Raw genomic sequence first — 14,666 nt, forward strand, 5'->3', positions numbered from 1 at the left:
TCCTATCCAGTTTTCCAGTGCCGGTTCAGCTGTGCCAATGGGGTGTTCACTGAATCCTGTGGTGGGGGAAGCAGTCACAGAGGCCTCCTTACGTTATAGGAACATTTGTTCCCTTACCTCGGGGCTGCACTGCGGCAGCACTGGTGCTGGAAAGTTGGATAGGATTGGGCCCTGTGCCTGCAAGTGGCAAGTTGATTTGTATTTTACTTTGTATCGTATTTTAATCTTGATTGTTAGCTGCCTTGGGTGCCCTTCGGGTAGAAAGGCGGAATATAAATAAATAAATAAATTCAAAAGCTGAATAGACAGAAGGGGGAAGCACCAAAGATGCTTCTCACCTGGGTGGTGATTTGGTGATCAAGGGCCAGCCCTGGCTGCAGTGTGTGAATACAGAAGATGGACACTCAGTGAGGGAATGGTGTTATTACTGGAGGCATAGGAATGGTGAGACCTGTGTTTCTGTGGTGGGTTCAGAGCTGGCTGAAGACCTCCTGCTGTACCCTTTAACTGGCGATGTGCCAGCTTCTGTTCCTCCCACTCCTTTGACTAACAAGGGAAAAGATGGGACTAAGTGGAAGTGTGAAGGAGAGTGGTGGCTAGTGCATTGGCGACACCTCCTCTTTCACTCCACCTCCCCTTTTCCTTTCCCAATGGAGTGGAAGAGAAGCAGTGAGGGCTAGCAGGGGGGGGGGGGGTCCTCTGCCAACCTGCTGCTTGAGACAGCAGCTGCAGCTAGCCTCATAGATGGCCCTACCCTGGGTGTGCTGCCAGCAGAGAAGCCATTCAATTACATGTGGGTCAGACTATGTAATATGTGGTGGAGAGGGCATTGTTACACAGGGGTGAGCAGAGCATTAAAATAAGGTGCTACCATGTGCCTGCTGTGTGTGTGTGTAGTGTACGGTGAATAGTGCTTAAGAGTTGTTAGCAGAGCTGAGGAAAAAGCAAACTCAATTCACAGCAGAGCTGAGTTGCATACTCTTTTGAGTGTACACACTGAGTTACACAAACACACACACACACACACACACACACACACACACACACACACACACTGCTGAGTCTTTATATGCTGCAGAATAAAACAAGAGAAGCAACTGGTCTTGGCCACTAAGACAGGGAGACATTAGACAACCACAGCACAGGAAAAGAGACTAATGAGAAGTCTAGACGAAGCAGGAGAGAGCAACCTACCAGCTTTTGCGCTAGGAACTGAATAGGCAACAGCTCCCTTTGCTGGTGGGGAAGGACGTACACTGGCTCCTCAAGTTACAGATGTCTGATTTATGGATGGCTACATCATGGCTTTCGTGCAGGAGCAGTATATCCTTTGTGGTGCTTTTGTGCAGGCAGCAAGAGCTGGCTGTTTCAAGGTACATACATTCTGACTTCTGTGCAGGCCTCTAGAATGGAACTGGTACTTATGTTGGGAACTTGGTGTATATCCCCACACCCGCTGTTATTGTACACATCCAGCTTCTCTTCCAACAAGAGTGTGTACAGAAACCCTTGTGAATATATCAGAATTTGTACTGTGAGTGTGTTGTGAGGTGTTATAAAATGAGTTTGTGGAAGTATATTGTGCACACAAATACAGGTGTGTGTGTGTTTAGACAGGTTTATAGGTAGGAATAATGCCATATTTACACTGCAAACATAGGCTAGTTTCATACTGATTTAACTCTTCTGGGAGTATCCCTGGATCTGGTTGTTTGGTCAAAGCAGGGAACATTTTTTTCATTTGCGGTCTTACGGATCTTTGACTTCCAGGGTCTGTGACAGTGAGAAGTCCTTGGGTGAGATTTTGGTCAGTGGTGTAGCTAAAGGGATGCAAAGCACTAAGTTTTGCAGGCACCTGAGTGCACCGTGCAAGCAGCCCCCTCCCCTTTTGAAGACATTCTGGGCAGCGGGAGCAAAACGGAGGCGTATACCTGAAATGGATCCAAAGGGGAGGGGGAGGGGGGCCACTTGGAGGGCACATTCAGGTTCCTAGAAGTACTTTCCCCCCCCAGCTACGCTACTGATGTTGGTGTCTTTACAATATGTGTTTCCAAGAGGCTGCATGGTCTGTGAGAGAAAGTGGCATGGGGCAACCATACATGCATGCACTGCAAGATATTGTGCATGGGAAGGGTGTGTTGGAATGGGGTGTCAAGGTGTGTTAATGCATTGCGTAGAAAAGCAAAAGTGTGGACATGCCACATCCAGCCAGTAGGAGGCAGGTTTTTCACCCTGTTGAAGAACACAGCTGCAGCCCTCAGGCTAGGGGAGTTAACAGCAGTGTGTGTGTGTTTTCTGTGTTTTCAGACAACATACCCACAGAAGACAGCATTACAGCAGTGAATTTTATCATCTAGTGGCCATCTCCAGGAACTCTACTTCTGTTGCACCCAGTGCCCTAATTGAATGCACCCCCTGTTGGCTGTCGTGCATCGCTATCCTTGGCTGATGAATGTGGCCACCTATGGGACTTTATTTTCTGCAGCAGATGTGGCCCAGCAGGTGTTGGCAAGGCCCAGTTTGGATCTTCCTGGGCAGAATACTTTGGATCTAAAGCAGACGGGCAAAGTGGCACTGGTGGGGTTTGCATTCCACGCCAACTTCAATTACATCTGGTTCCGGACCTTGGAGCGCCTTCTTCCGGGAGCAAATGCCACTAGGGTGATAGCAAAGGTGGCTTGTGACCAGGTCATAGCAGCACCCATTACCATTGGGGTGTTTTACACAGGTGAGAGACAGAGAAGGGTGGAGTGGGGATGGGAGTAGGAGGGACCTTTGGAGATGGTGATGTCATTTTACAGCAGGGGTGGATCTAGTGTTTGTGTTTAGGAGGGGCCATGAGCACTACCTTAGCTCCAGAGCCCAGGTCAACCAGGTGGGTAGACTTGGGCTCCCAGTTGTACATGGTGGCTAAGGTTTGCTGGGCAGACAGACTTGAGCTCCTGCCCAGACTTGGAGCCCAGATATACCTGCTGGGTAGACCTGGGCTCCCATTCTGACTGCCCTCTGGAGCTGCCTCTTCCAGGTGGGTAGACCTGGGCACCCGGCCGTGCTTGGGCTGCTACCCATCCTGGCAGGTGCCCTGCTTTGCTGGCACAACAGTTTGGGGGGGGCACACACCCATGGTCCCCCTGGATCTGCCTGTGTTTTAGTCATCCTCTACCTCTTCAAGGTCTCTCTCTTCTGGATGGCGAAAGTGACATCTTTGGGAAGTTACAGGAGAAGTTTTGGCCAACATACAAGGTAATAATTGCATGCATTCCAGAGGAGCAGCCATGTCACCCTGTTATAGCTAACTCAAGAAAGAAGCTTGTGGCACCTTAATGACTGACATTTCCATCTCCCAGGGCACCTTGCTACCATTTTTTGGAAAAAGTACCTGCAAGGGAAATTCCAGAGTGAAATTGCTGACTTCAAATTTTTTAGTGATTGATTGTATCCATTTTGGGCTCAGTTGGAACCCGGGTTTTCTCTTGCACCACAAACGTTAAACTGGCACAGCACAGCTAGGAAGATGGTGTCATCGCATTTACTACCATCATGAATAGTCCCTGTGCTTACCTTATAGACACTGAGGTTTTACACAAAAGTGTCACAGACTGCACCGGTTGCATTTCATGGCCATTTGTTTACAGTTCTTCACTTTCACCATCACACCACACACACACACACACACACACACACACACACACACACACACCCCTGTCATAAGAGAATAACACTTCCCGAATCTGATGGAGTAGGTTTTGATCCATTATAGTTTATGCTACAATATATCTGACAAAGGTGCCACAATACTGGTTGCTGTTCCTCTTGAGAACATGGCAGAGATGAGATTTGAACCAGGGGCATTCTAGTTTACAGTTCAGTCTCTTAGCCACTATGCTGTGGTCACTGCTGAACCTCTCTGCCTTAGTTTGGATGATGCATGTGCATGTTACAGCAGACTTCTTAGAAGAGGCCTTCTTTTCAGTGTGTGAAAGAAGAGGAAATACAGGTGAGACCTCCATATTCACTGATTTGGTATCCACGGATTTGGCTCACCACTGATACCGAGACCCACTTTTAAATGCCTTGTAGCAAGGTAAAAGCACCAAAATTCAATTTCCTACCTTCACGCTATTAAGTAATTATACTGTAATTTCATTCCATTATTCGCCCCATCTAGTGACTGAATGCAGTATAGTACTTATACCAGTGGTTCTCACACGTTTAGCACTGGCACCCACTTTTTAGAATAAGAATTTGTCAGGACCCAGCAGACGTGATGTCATGACTGGAAGTGACATCATCAAGCAGGAACATTTTTAACAATCCTAGGCTGCAATCCTCTCCACACTTACCCAGGAGTAAATCCCATTGACTATCATTGTTAAAAGACTATACCCTCGTACATACTAGCTTGTTAAAAGTACAGGTCTGTAACATGTCCCCAAATGCATCATACACCATCGTAGCATCAAGTCTAATCTATGAAAAATAAAATATTGAAATGAATGGGGACCCACCTGAAATTGGCTTGCAACCCACCGTTTGAGAAACACTGATCTATACCGATGCATTCTGGGGTATCAACAGAGGAGTAAGAAACTTGGAAGCGGGTCTCTAAAACTATTTTTCCACTGATTTGGTATTCACTGATTTTTTTTAATCCACTGGAGGTTCCAGAATGGAACCCCAATGGATAATGAAACACAACCTGTACCTCTATTACAGAGCAATCTTATATACATGTTTCCAAAGAAGTAAGTTACTCCCTGGTATGTTTGCATAGGATTGCAACCCTAAAATGGTACCTGCCACCAGTAACTTTTATTAGGACATATTATTTAAAGTTGCATTAAAAAACATGTTGCCTGGTTAATCAGGATGGCTTTTTAGTCTATTTAAAAGGTTTTTAATTTATTAATTTACTTTATTCAAGGTTGCAGTCCCAATAAGTCCTAATAAAGTCCTAATAACCTTTGTGCTAAAAACTACCATTAAATGTTTTTATTGGTTAGTAAGGATTCTATACTGCCTTTCCCCAGGATAGAAGTCTGTATCTATAGCTATAGTATATGGAAGTCTAGCTATAGTTTTTAAGCTTAAGCTTGAACTTGCTGGATTTTCTCTTTCAGGCTGGGGTTCTGTGCTGGACTTTATTCCAGGTAAGTGTTGCTATACTCTCTTTCCTTTCTTCACCTCCATGGTGGAAGACTGAGGTTGCCAGCTTTCTTCTAGCAGAGCTCCTTTGCGTTGAGACAACTGCAAGGCAAGCAAGTAATAAACAGACAATATTCCTGGCATGGAGCTGAAGCAGTAGGGAAATTTCCCCTGCTGCATTTCTGCTTGACTTGCAGATGTTTAAAGGCACAGGAATTTGGGATATAGTCACAAGTTTGGAATGCACCGATCCCTTCCAAATGCCCATTGGAATGCATTAAGCAAGTGTGACTGGTCTTTAGGGACCATCTCCAAAAGACCAAAGAGAAAATTATAGTTCCTCCAAGTGGTCATGGAGATAGCTGCAGAGACTGAACAATGTTCTGTATGTAAGTTAACATCAAGAGTCACACTCTTGACTCAGGGGTATGTAGGCAGTACTCCATTGACCACAGGATGCTAGGAGCTCCCCCAGCCATTCCTCTGGCCAATCAGAAGGAACCAATGCATTCTAATGGCAACTCTGTGTCACTGGTTTTAAGTACTGTACTTCTCAAGAACCAGGCTTATTTAGAGAAACCAATTTCACAAGGAAGTGGATTTACCAAACAACCAAACAGCCAAGTGATATCTCTTACAGGACAAATGGCCCAGCCCACAGAAAAAACCACAGAGAACCAGTGCAATACACAGTTGTTAGAATATCAGATTACGAACAGGAAGATCCAGATGAAAATTCCACCCCCCTCACTAATAAAGCTCACTGAGTGATCTTGGACCAATCACTGTCTCACCCTAATCTACCTCTCAGGGTTGTTGCAAGGACAAAATCTGGGTGGACATAGGAGGAAAGCCAGGTACACTGACAAAAGTCCTTGGGGAAAGGGTGAAATAAACATGTGATAAGGAAATACAATCATGCCGAGATGGACTCAGCCAGTCCCAGATCAGAGCAGGATTCATTCATAAAGAAAAGATGCTCTGCCCCTGAACCTGGTACTTGATTTTCTCTCTCTTGCTACCAGGCAGTGAATTTTACTCTCATGCCCCCCGTGCTGCGCACAGCCTATGTGGGTGCCTGCTCCTTCCTGTGGACAGCTTTCCTCTGCTATCTGCGACAAAGTGATGCCCATGATACCACCTCCCGCCTCTTCCATGCAGTGCCAGGCTTGGCTGGGCTATTTCCACTTACAGCAGGGGAGAGTCAAGTCAACAAGCCAGCTGAGAAATAACCCAGGGCCCCAATAAATCCCTTTGTTGCTAAGTAAAGTCTTCTTGTTGTTCCGCGTGTCATTCTTCTTGGTCTCTGCAAACATTATCAGGCGCTGGTTGTTTTCATGGTTATTCCTACCCATCTCAGAGCCGGGAGGAGCACCAACAGATTCAATTACAACAACAATGGAGAAGTCCAAAGTGATGTGAGCTCATATTTATTAAGAATTCCAACAGGGTTGAGCCAAAGCTCTTACTTCAGGGGAGTCAAGGCCATCTAGGTGTTCCTTTCGGGCTGTAATCCTGTCCACACTTTCCTGAGAGTAAGACCCATTGAACACAATAGGACTTACTTTTGCATAAGATTGTGCCCCAAGCCTGCAATTAGCACTGATGAGCTTCACCTTTCTCTGATTCTGAAACTCCCACTTGGTCCATGTTCCATAACCAGCCGGCCCCCATTGTGATGTCATTCTCTGTGGAACCCTGAGGCTCCCCATTTCCCACGGCTCTCACTCCACCATGCTTCTCTCAGGCCCTCTGTTGTGGCTGCTGCTGCTGTGCCTGGCCTGGTTGCCCTCAGGCCTGTGGAGCTGCCTGCAATGTGACAAAACATTCAAGGACAACCTGGCTAAGCTCCAGACGGAGGTGGTGGAGAAGAAGATCCACGACACTCGTCTCAAGGAAAGAGCCAAAGTGCTTCTCAAAGGCCTCGAGGGGAGTTTTTTCCGGCACTACGCCACCACCCAGTTTTCAGGTTTTGCAGGTATTAGCTCTCAGGTCCTACTGAGCAAAGAGCCTCTCGCACACTCAGCGCCTTTCCAGACAATCATTTCATTGGGCAATGAATGCACAGTTCTTACCCAAACATTGTGAGCAACCCAGTCATCTTTCTGCTCAGTCACATGATATTGTGGTAAAATGTTATTTCTTTAGGAAGCTAGTGCGTCTATCACAGTTTGTGGACTGCAGTGTGGAATGAGTGGAAGCAGGCACTACTGGCTAGTGCCTGTGACATCACGGCTCACAAAAAGGAAGATTTTAAATACATTTTTCTTCTCTAGAGGCTGGGTATAGCCACTGTACTCCCCTTCCCTGGTACCTGATCAGTGCATTAGTACTAATGCACATTTTTCAAAGAAAACAAAACAAACTGATGAAACCCACAAAGCAACTTCATCTCTCCACATACATGCCCTACCACTACCTCTTGTTTTGAAAATACCTCTTAGCTGTATGCTCCCACTGTCCAGCTCTGGAGCACAAATTTTCCCTATTCAAAACTAGAAACCCCTCAAACATGCCATTAATTGCCTGCCTTCAACATAGCTACATTCCTGCAGCAAGGCTGCCTGCCACTCTTACCCAATGGGAGTCTATTGTTATTTCACCATTAATGACTATAATGCTTTATAAGGGACAAGCGAACAGGACTCTGCCCCAAACAGCTTACAAACTAGAATTTAACACAATGGAGACCACAGTGGAAGGAGGCAGGTGGAAACAGGAACAACATAAGAACATAAGAAGAGCCCCACAGGATCAGGCCCAAGGCCCTTCTAGTCCAACTTCCTGTATCTCACAGTGGCCCGCCAGATGCATCCGGGGGCACACAAGACCACAAGATACTTGCATCTCGCTGCCACTCCCCTGATTCTGGCATTCTATTTACCCTCACACCCCCCAGCAAAGACACCAGATTGCACTAGGGTTTAACTTGAGCTACTTTATTAAACTCAGTGATCAATTTTTAATGCATGAAACCTACTGAATATACCTTCCGTCCCTCCCTGAGTTTATTTCAGTTACAAATATATGAGCTCAGTTATAAGCAAATATTGTCATGGGCCCAAGTCTTCCTGGTGCCTGAGAGGGTGTGTCAAATGCTGCCGCCCCCCGTACTTGGTGAAGTGGCAGCCTCTGCTACTTCCAACATTCTAGCCCCTCACCTCTCCTCCAAACTTCTGTTTTGCCCCCCTCTTTTCCAGTCCAGGGAGTGGAAGGAGGAGGATCAATGGAGATGAGCAGACAGACAGAAGTGGACACCCCCTGGCAGTCTGCTGCGTGAAGCAAGCACTTGGCCTCGTGAATGAGTGGGCCCTGTACATCTGTGTGTGTGTGTGTGTGTGTGTGTAGGAGGAAGGGAGAGAGAGAGCTTGATTAGGTTTTGGCTACAGCATAACACTAATAATTATTTTCCCTAGTACCTGGAAAGGTGTGTAGCATAGCAGCCATCACATATCCTCAAAGTTGCCAAGTTTACACCTCTTGGCATTACAGATGCAGGCTCCCTACAGTTTTAATCTATCACTACCATCAGGACTAGTTCTGGGTTTCAAACTGCCCTCTCTAGTCCCTTCCTTCTTGGGCTGGCCTTGAGAGTAGCTTCACAGGCACCAAAGGAAGGTTATAAGAGCAGAGGTGGTGTCAGCGTTCAGTAAGGACCCTTAGCAGCTGCCTGACAATGCTGATCCTGGATGCCGGTTCCAGCCACCATTCTCATTTCCTTCCCAGCCAAAAGGAAAGTGGATGACCTGATGAAGGTGGGGAGGCAGGAAACGGAAGGCCTGCTCCAAACCCCTCTGGCAGGTGAGAACCCCTGACCGACCATTCCCTTGAGTGCTCTTTTGTTGGGACTGCAGTTCCCAAAGAGCTGCTGCTCTCTGGTGCATCTCCCTATGTGCTCTTTTTTTGGGAAAAGCCCCTCAATCTCCATGTCTCTTGCTCTGACCACAGACCAGGCTCTGCTGGAAGAACTGGTTACATTTCGGAGGGAAATGACCATGAAGCTCAAAGAGATATTAAAGCAGCACCAAATGAAAGGTAGCGAGTCTCTTTCACGCGCATCATGTATTCATTACTTCTTCTCCGTACTGCCAACTGTGCAAAAATCTGATTTAGGATGACAGAACAGAGGAGGAAATGCATGGAAAGAAGCATTTTTCTCCAGGATTATACTATAATTACTAATACAAATCTGAGTAGAAACACTGTAATTGCTGTACTGCTCTGAGCTGTTAAGGTAATAATAGCAACAGCGGTAACCAATGCATGGTCATCCCGAGATATTGATGGGTAGCGACAGATAAAAAAAGTACACTACAAAAGAAAATATGGAATTCATTGTTGCAAGCTGTGATTCTGACCACGACCTAAGGAGCAGTTATGCATTCAGCAGGGCCATGTAGTCAAGCCTTTTCTGGACTCTACCACTTCAGGGCGCCCATGGGGGTGTTCCTTGTTTGAAAGTTTGTGGAAAACTCCCTGCACATATAAAAAGTGCACGTAAGGGTGAACACTCCCAATCCTAACTAGCTTGCCAGTGCTGATGCAGCTGCGCCAAGGGGGCGCACACTGCATCCTATGATGGGGAGGCAGTCACAGAGGCCTCCTCTTATTCCTTTAGGGCTGTATCCGTGCTAGAAAGCTGGACGGGACTGTACATCTTAGTACAGAGTCAGTACAGCTGACTCTCCTTAACTTGCAGTGAATGTTCATTGCTGGTATAAATTGAAATATTCTTGGACCAGAAGGGGAGAGTGGGATGTTTCACGGCAACACTTTGGATGTGAACGGTCTGTGGTTAATAGGGCAGCTGGGGCACACTCATTGGTTGAACTTTCTCTTTCTTTCTCCCCATAGCTTGTGACTCAAATGACTGCGGTGAGTTCATCCAGCTGCACTGGCGAGCTGTTGGACGATGGGGACCTGGCAAACCCAAGACAGTGTGGCCCCTGGTGGTAGCGCATGTGGCTTGGGAGCAACCCATATGTGGCTCTCAGGGGTTCAAGGGAGCAAACCAAAGTGACAGGAAAAAGTCTGTTGCCCAGATAATTATCAGGGACACAGTAGGGCTGCCATGATTAGCTAAAGCTGTTTTAAAACTTTTGATCTACTACAAAGGTACAGTATAATAAATAATATACTATGATTTTAATACAAGAACTTACAATATCTGTGGATGGCACACACTGTTTTAAAGGGGGTATTCCTGCTTTTCTCTCCTACATTAGAGGGAATGCCTCTTCTTAGATTATACCCACTATGACATATGCATGTATCATCTAAAAACAAAGGAATGCTTCTAGCTTCAGGTTTTTATCCCTATGCAGATTTTAATAATTTTAATCAATCAATCAAGTCTGCAGTTCTATATACACACTTATCTGGGTGCAAGTTCCACTGAATTTAATGGGACCAAGCAGAGATGTGTAGGCTCGTGCTGTATAATTCATATAGCTCACTAAGATGTCTTTGATGGGGGGGGGGGGCAGCCCTATTTATCACTGCTTTAAGCCATATTCTGAGTTTTGGGAGATAAAAGAGGCAGTTCGCAAAGGAAGGAAGGGAGATGATTCATGTAGGAGAGAAATTTCATAAGGAGCTGTCTATGCTGTGAGCCTCAGACATGCAAAGTGCAAATTTGAGGTAAACAGCATGGGGTCCCAATCAGGGCTGTAGCTGCAGCAAACTAGCCCCCCCTCCCACTTTAGGACCTCTGCAGCTATTTAGAAAAGAAAGGGGGGAGCAGGACACCCAAGTGTTAAGCATGCAGTAAATATATCACCTAGTCTGTGCCTATGCCTTAGGAATTTTGCACATCCCTGGGAGAAGAGTGCTGGACTTGGCGCTAGCAGGCCTTGGTTTAAAGAGTCCTATCCTTGCTGATAGCTTCGCTATGGGTTCTGCACAAATCCATGGTTCATGCTTCTCATGGTTTCTTTTTCCTCCCGCCCCTCATCCCCTCACTGCAGCTTGGCTCCAATACAAAGTGTTCAACTGCATCAAATGCAGAGATGCTACCGTGACTTGCTTGACGCTGAGTCAGTGCTTCAGTAGGTAGACTTGGAGGCAGTAAATTGGGTTGGGGTGGGGGAAGGGAAGTGGATTTTGTGTGGGGTGCAACGTGCCAGACCCCATGCCAGGTGGGAAGGGCAAGGTGAAGGGGATCTGGAAACAAAATGGCCTGTCACAGAAAACAGCAGCAGAAAGTCCTCCTTTTTCTGACCAGTGGGAGTTTTTCTAATAGGAGTTGGTGGCTCACAGTATCACCTGCCCTGCAGAGGCCTATCATGGATAAAAAACATATTTAACTGGCTGCTTGGCTTTCCTGTGGTTCCCTACTTTGGCCAGAGCTGAGTGGTGGCACACAACATCCTGAGTCAGGCTCAAATCCTAACCAGATGGACAACAGCCAAGAGCTTGGGTGAATGAATCAAAAGGTTGTGTGTATGTGTGTGTTACCATGTCCAGCAGAGGGCAGCACATACTCAAGGGTGTCAAAGGGGGTGTGTGTCTCAAAATGTAAAACAAAAAGTGAATACACAACACATAACACACGCCTTTGGCACAAAGATGGGATGGAGAATTTTGAGTGTCTCCAAGCTTATCAAGTCCCCCATATACAGACCTCTATTTGCTACATTAGAAGACTCACATTTTCCCCCTTCAAGTCTGAAGGACAAAGTGAATTAGGTTCACAAAGTCCCTAATTGTGGGCATACTTATCATTTATGAAGCATTTTGTTCAAAGCATCCTAATTATATTACCTTAGAAAGCTGTACAACAGCCCTGTAAGGTAGGTCCCATATTATGATCCCTACCCTGCGAGTGAAAGACTGAGGCCTATCGCTTAATAGCTTGTCTAAGACTCCCTGGTGAGGTGAGGTTTGAACTGGGGTAGGAGGTGAGAGGCTCCTGGTTCGAATCTAACCTCTAGCCATTACACTATGCTCGTGCTTGAGGCTTGACCCCAGGTTCTCTTTTCTGGGCTAGGGTTAAACCTGGACCATATGCTCTTATGGCAGGTCGCTGATCATAGTGAAAGCTGGGGGGGGGGGAGAGAAGGATGTGCTGTTCAGGGTATGGGGTCCTAGTGTGAAGTAAAAATCAGATTATATTTAACTGATAGTAGCATCTCTCTAGGACAAATGATGTGCTGAATGAGTAGTTTGGATCTACCTGTTTCCTCAGATAGCCACATATATATGCAGTAAGGATTGTGGAGAGTTTTAACCCTTTCCCTCTGAGTCACAGTCCTGACAAAAATCTTGCCCCCCCCAATGCCCCCTGCAGCTGCTATTTGTTCCAGGAGGGAAGTGTCATTGACAGCAATCTCTTTTTTGCACACCAAACTTTGGATTTCTGCACCCAGTCGATTCCCAGGAACGTGTATCCCTTCGCTTTGGGCATCCCCTGCAGGAACCCAAAATTGCCGGAAATGGAGTTGCAATTGTCCTGTGCATGGGCGGAGTGCTTTTTGTCGTTATTATAGGCGTGTAAGTATCAACGGCCCCCTCCACCCCAGGGTCAGCTGCAGCTTTCCCCCAAGACAGGGAACTCTGTGTCTAGATGCTGGGCCCCACATCAGAGGCAGCTGCAGCCCACTCAACATTGGTGAAAGGGTTAGGGAGGGTCTGGGGGGGGCACTGACTCTCTCTTTTTTCCAGGATTATCACGTACTGGAGAAACCGGCTATTTATATACGTTTAGCTGATATCAGCCCCTCTTCCTGCTCCTGAGGGACGGCCAATGGAAAATGTGCTCTTTGGCCTCCAAATTACAAAGTCTGGAATTCAGTCCGTATATTCTTACCACTACAATTCCGAAATCCTCACAACCTGTCTGCTAACCGTCTTCCCATTCCTTAAAATCCCATGATAAATCTCAGTTCTTGTGCATTTGCTTTGCTTCTGTTGTGGTCTGCAAATATTTCTGCTGTGGTCTGCCCAGTTTCCTCCAACCAAGGTGTCCTGGCACCTCCTCCCTTCCAGCACCTGGGCACGGCTGCCCTCTCAGAGAATCAAAATGTCCCGGATAGTTATAAAGGTAGAATAGTTAGAGGTAGAATAGGTATAAAGATAGAATAGTTATAAAGAGGAGTGGAAGGGAAGGAACAACAACCGAGAACCACAGCAGCAAAAAGGGGGAAAGGGGAGACGACACTCCATCACACTGCAAAAAACATGGCATGCATTTAAAAAATATGCTCTGTTTCAGTCTGGCATATAAAGAAATATTGGCAATGGCAAGGAATCCCACTAATTCTCACAGATCCTGTATCTGGGATCCCTATGGTGAGGAGTTCTCTAGAACTCAAAAACTTGCTTTAGGACTCAAAAAGTTTCCTGTAGGACTCAAAAAGGTTTTGACTAAAAAAACTCAAAAAGTTTTTGAGTCCTACTGAACTCCTCACCATAGGGATCCCAGAAACAGGATCTGTTGATTTTAAACACATTATCTTTCTTGGGTTAGGAAGATATCACCAATTACTGTTCCTGTGAATTGTCACTGAGTTTAATCTATATCCAGTGAACTTTTATGCAGAATTGTTGCCAGTTGTAGCGCTCGCATTTCATAGCCCTTCCTCCCACTCCATAACATTCTGTGTTTTTTTTTTTCTCAATCTCTGCATGTTGTGTAGGTGTGCATGTCTATCTATATGCACATACATATAACATATGCCTGCCAATAACATTTCATGCTACTCTGGTGGAGTAGACTACATTCCTTGAAATCTTATAGCACAATAAAAGTGTTGGTCTTTTAGGTGCCACAAGATGATTTGTTGGTTTTTTTGCCAAATTTCCAAGTGGAATGCTTGACAACCAGGGCAATTTGTACGGTTTGTACTGTATGATAGTACTGTGGTCTTTAGAGACTGTTCCCAATTGGTCCAGTAGAAAAGTCCAGTCCTCCTGCATCGAGCACTGAAATGTTTGTCAGAAATGGAACAATGGTCTGCATGAAACGTCACATCTGGAGCCTCACTGTGAATCACAGGGGGATGTAGGAATCTGAAAAGTTTGGGGTGCTTATAGGGCCACCCTCCTACACTTGCCTTTCCTAGAACACCAGCCTTCATATTGTGCTTTTGCTGGGCATTCACACACATTGTCCCTTCCCTTGTCTGCAAGTTTCTAATGCAGATCAGAATCCACAGTTCCCCCTTAGGTTTTCCTGGCCTGTGACAGACACACAGAGGCAGAAATTCAACAGGTGCATCTTTGGCTAGTACAGGAATATAAAACCTGGAAATGTTCTCCTGTTTTGTTTCTGTCTGTCACACAACTGTTCCAGGTACAACAGTTTGAGGGGGAAGCAGAATGCATCAGTCTTTTGGAAAGGTAACCATTTTGGGAACTGCGATCTTGCTGATGAGCTCCCAGGGAGTCCTCTGTTGTAAATACGGAAACGGAATCATTCTTTTCCAAGCAAGTCAAATTGTTTTATTTGGTCCAATCAGCTGAAGTTCAAGGATGAACTGGAGGGTGGAGTGTCCCAGAAGAGCTTTCGGGCCTCCAACAAC

At 46.1% G+C, this 14,666-nt stretch overlaps 2 protein-coding genes across 2 annotated transcripts; both read left to right on the forward strand.

Moving 5' to 3' along the window:
• The first annotated feature begins 2,406 nt into the window (after positions 1 to 2,406).
• Positions 2,407 to 6,377, forward strand: LOC136654323 (mpv17-like protein). Its single transcript, XM_066631285.1, has 4 exons — positions 2,407 to 2,728; positions 3,173 to 3,243; positions 5,121 to 5,150; positions 6,171 to 6,377. The coding sequence occupies exons 1-4, from the start codon at positions 2,407 to 2,409 to the stop codon at positions 6,375 to 6,377; spliced, it is 630 nt and encodes a 209-aa protein (XP_066487382.1).
• Positions 6,378 to 6,879: 502 nt separating this feature from the next.
• IZUMO2 (IZUMO family member 2) lies at positions 6,880 to 12,850 on the forward strand. Its single transcript, XM_066630369.1, has 7 exons — positions 6,880 to 7,123; positions 8,872 to 8,946; positions 9,094 to 9,180; positions 10,000 to 10,020; positions 11,112 to 11,192; positions 12,513 to 12,636; positions 12,808 to 12,850. Exons 1-7 carry the CDS (start codon positions 6,880 to 6,882, stop codon positions 12,848 to 12,850), a joined length of 675 nt encoding a protein of 224 aa, XP_066486466.1.
• The last annotated feature ends 1,816 nt before the right edge of the window (positions 12,851 to 14,666 follow it).

This window comes from Tiliqua scincoides, chromosome 5 (assembly GCF_035046505.1).
Source record: "Tiliqua scincoides isolate rTilSci1 chromosome 5, rTilSci1.hap2, whole genome shotgun sequence".
NCBI classification, from domain to species: domain Eukaryota; kingdom Metazoa; phylum Chordata; class Lepidosauria; order Squamata; family Scincidae; genus Tiliqua; species Tiliqua scincoides.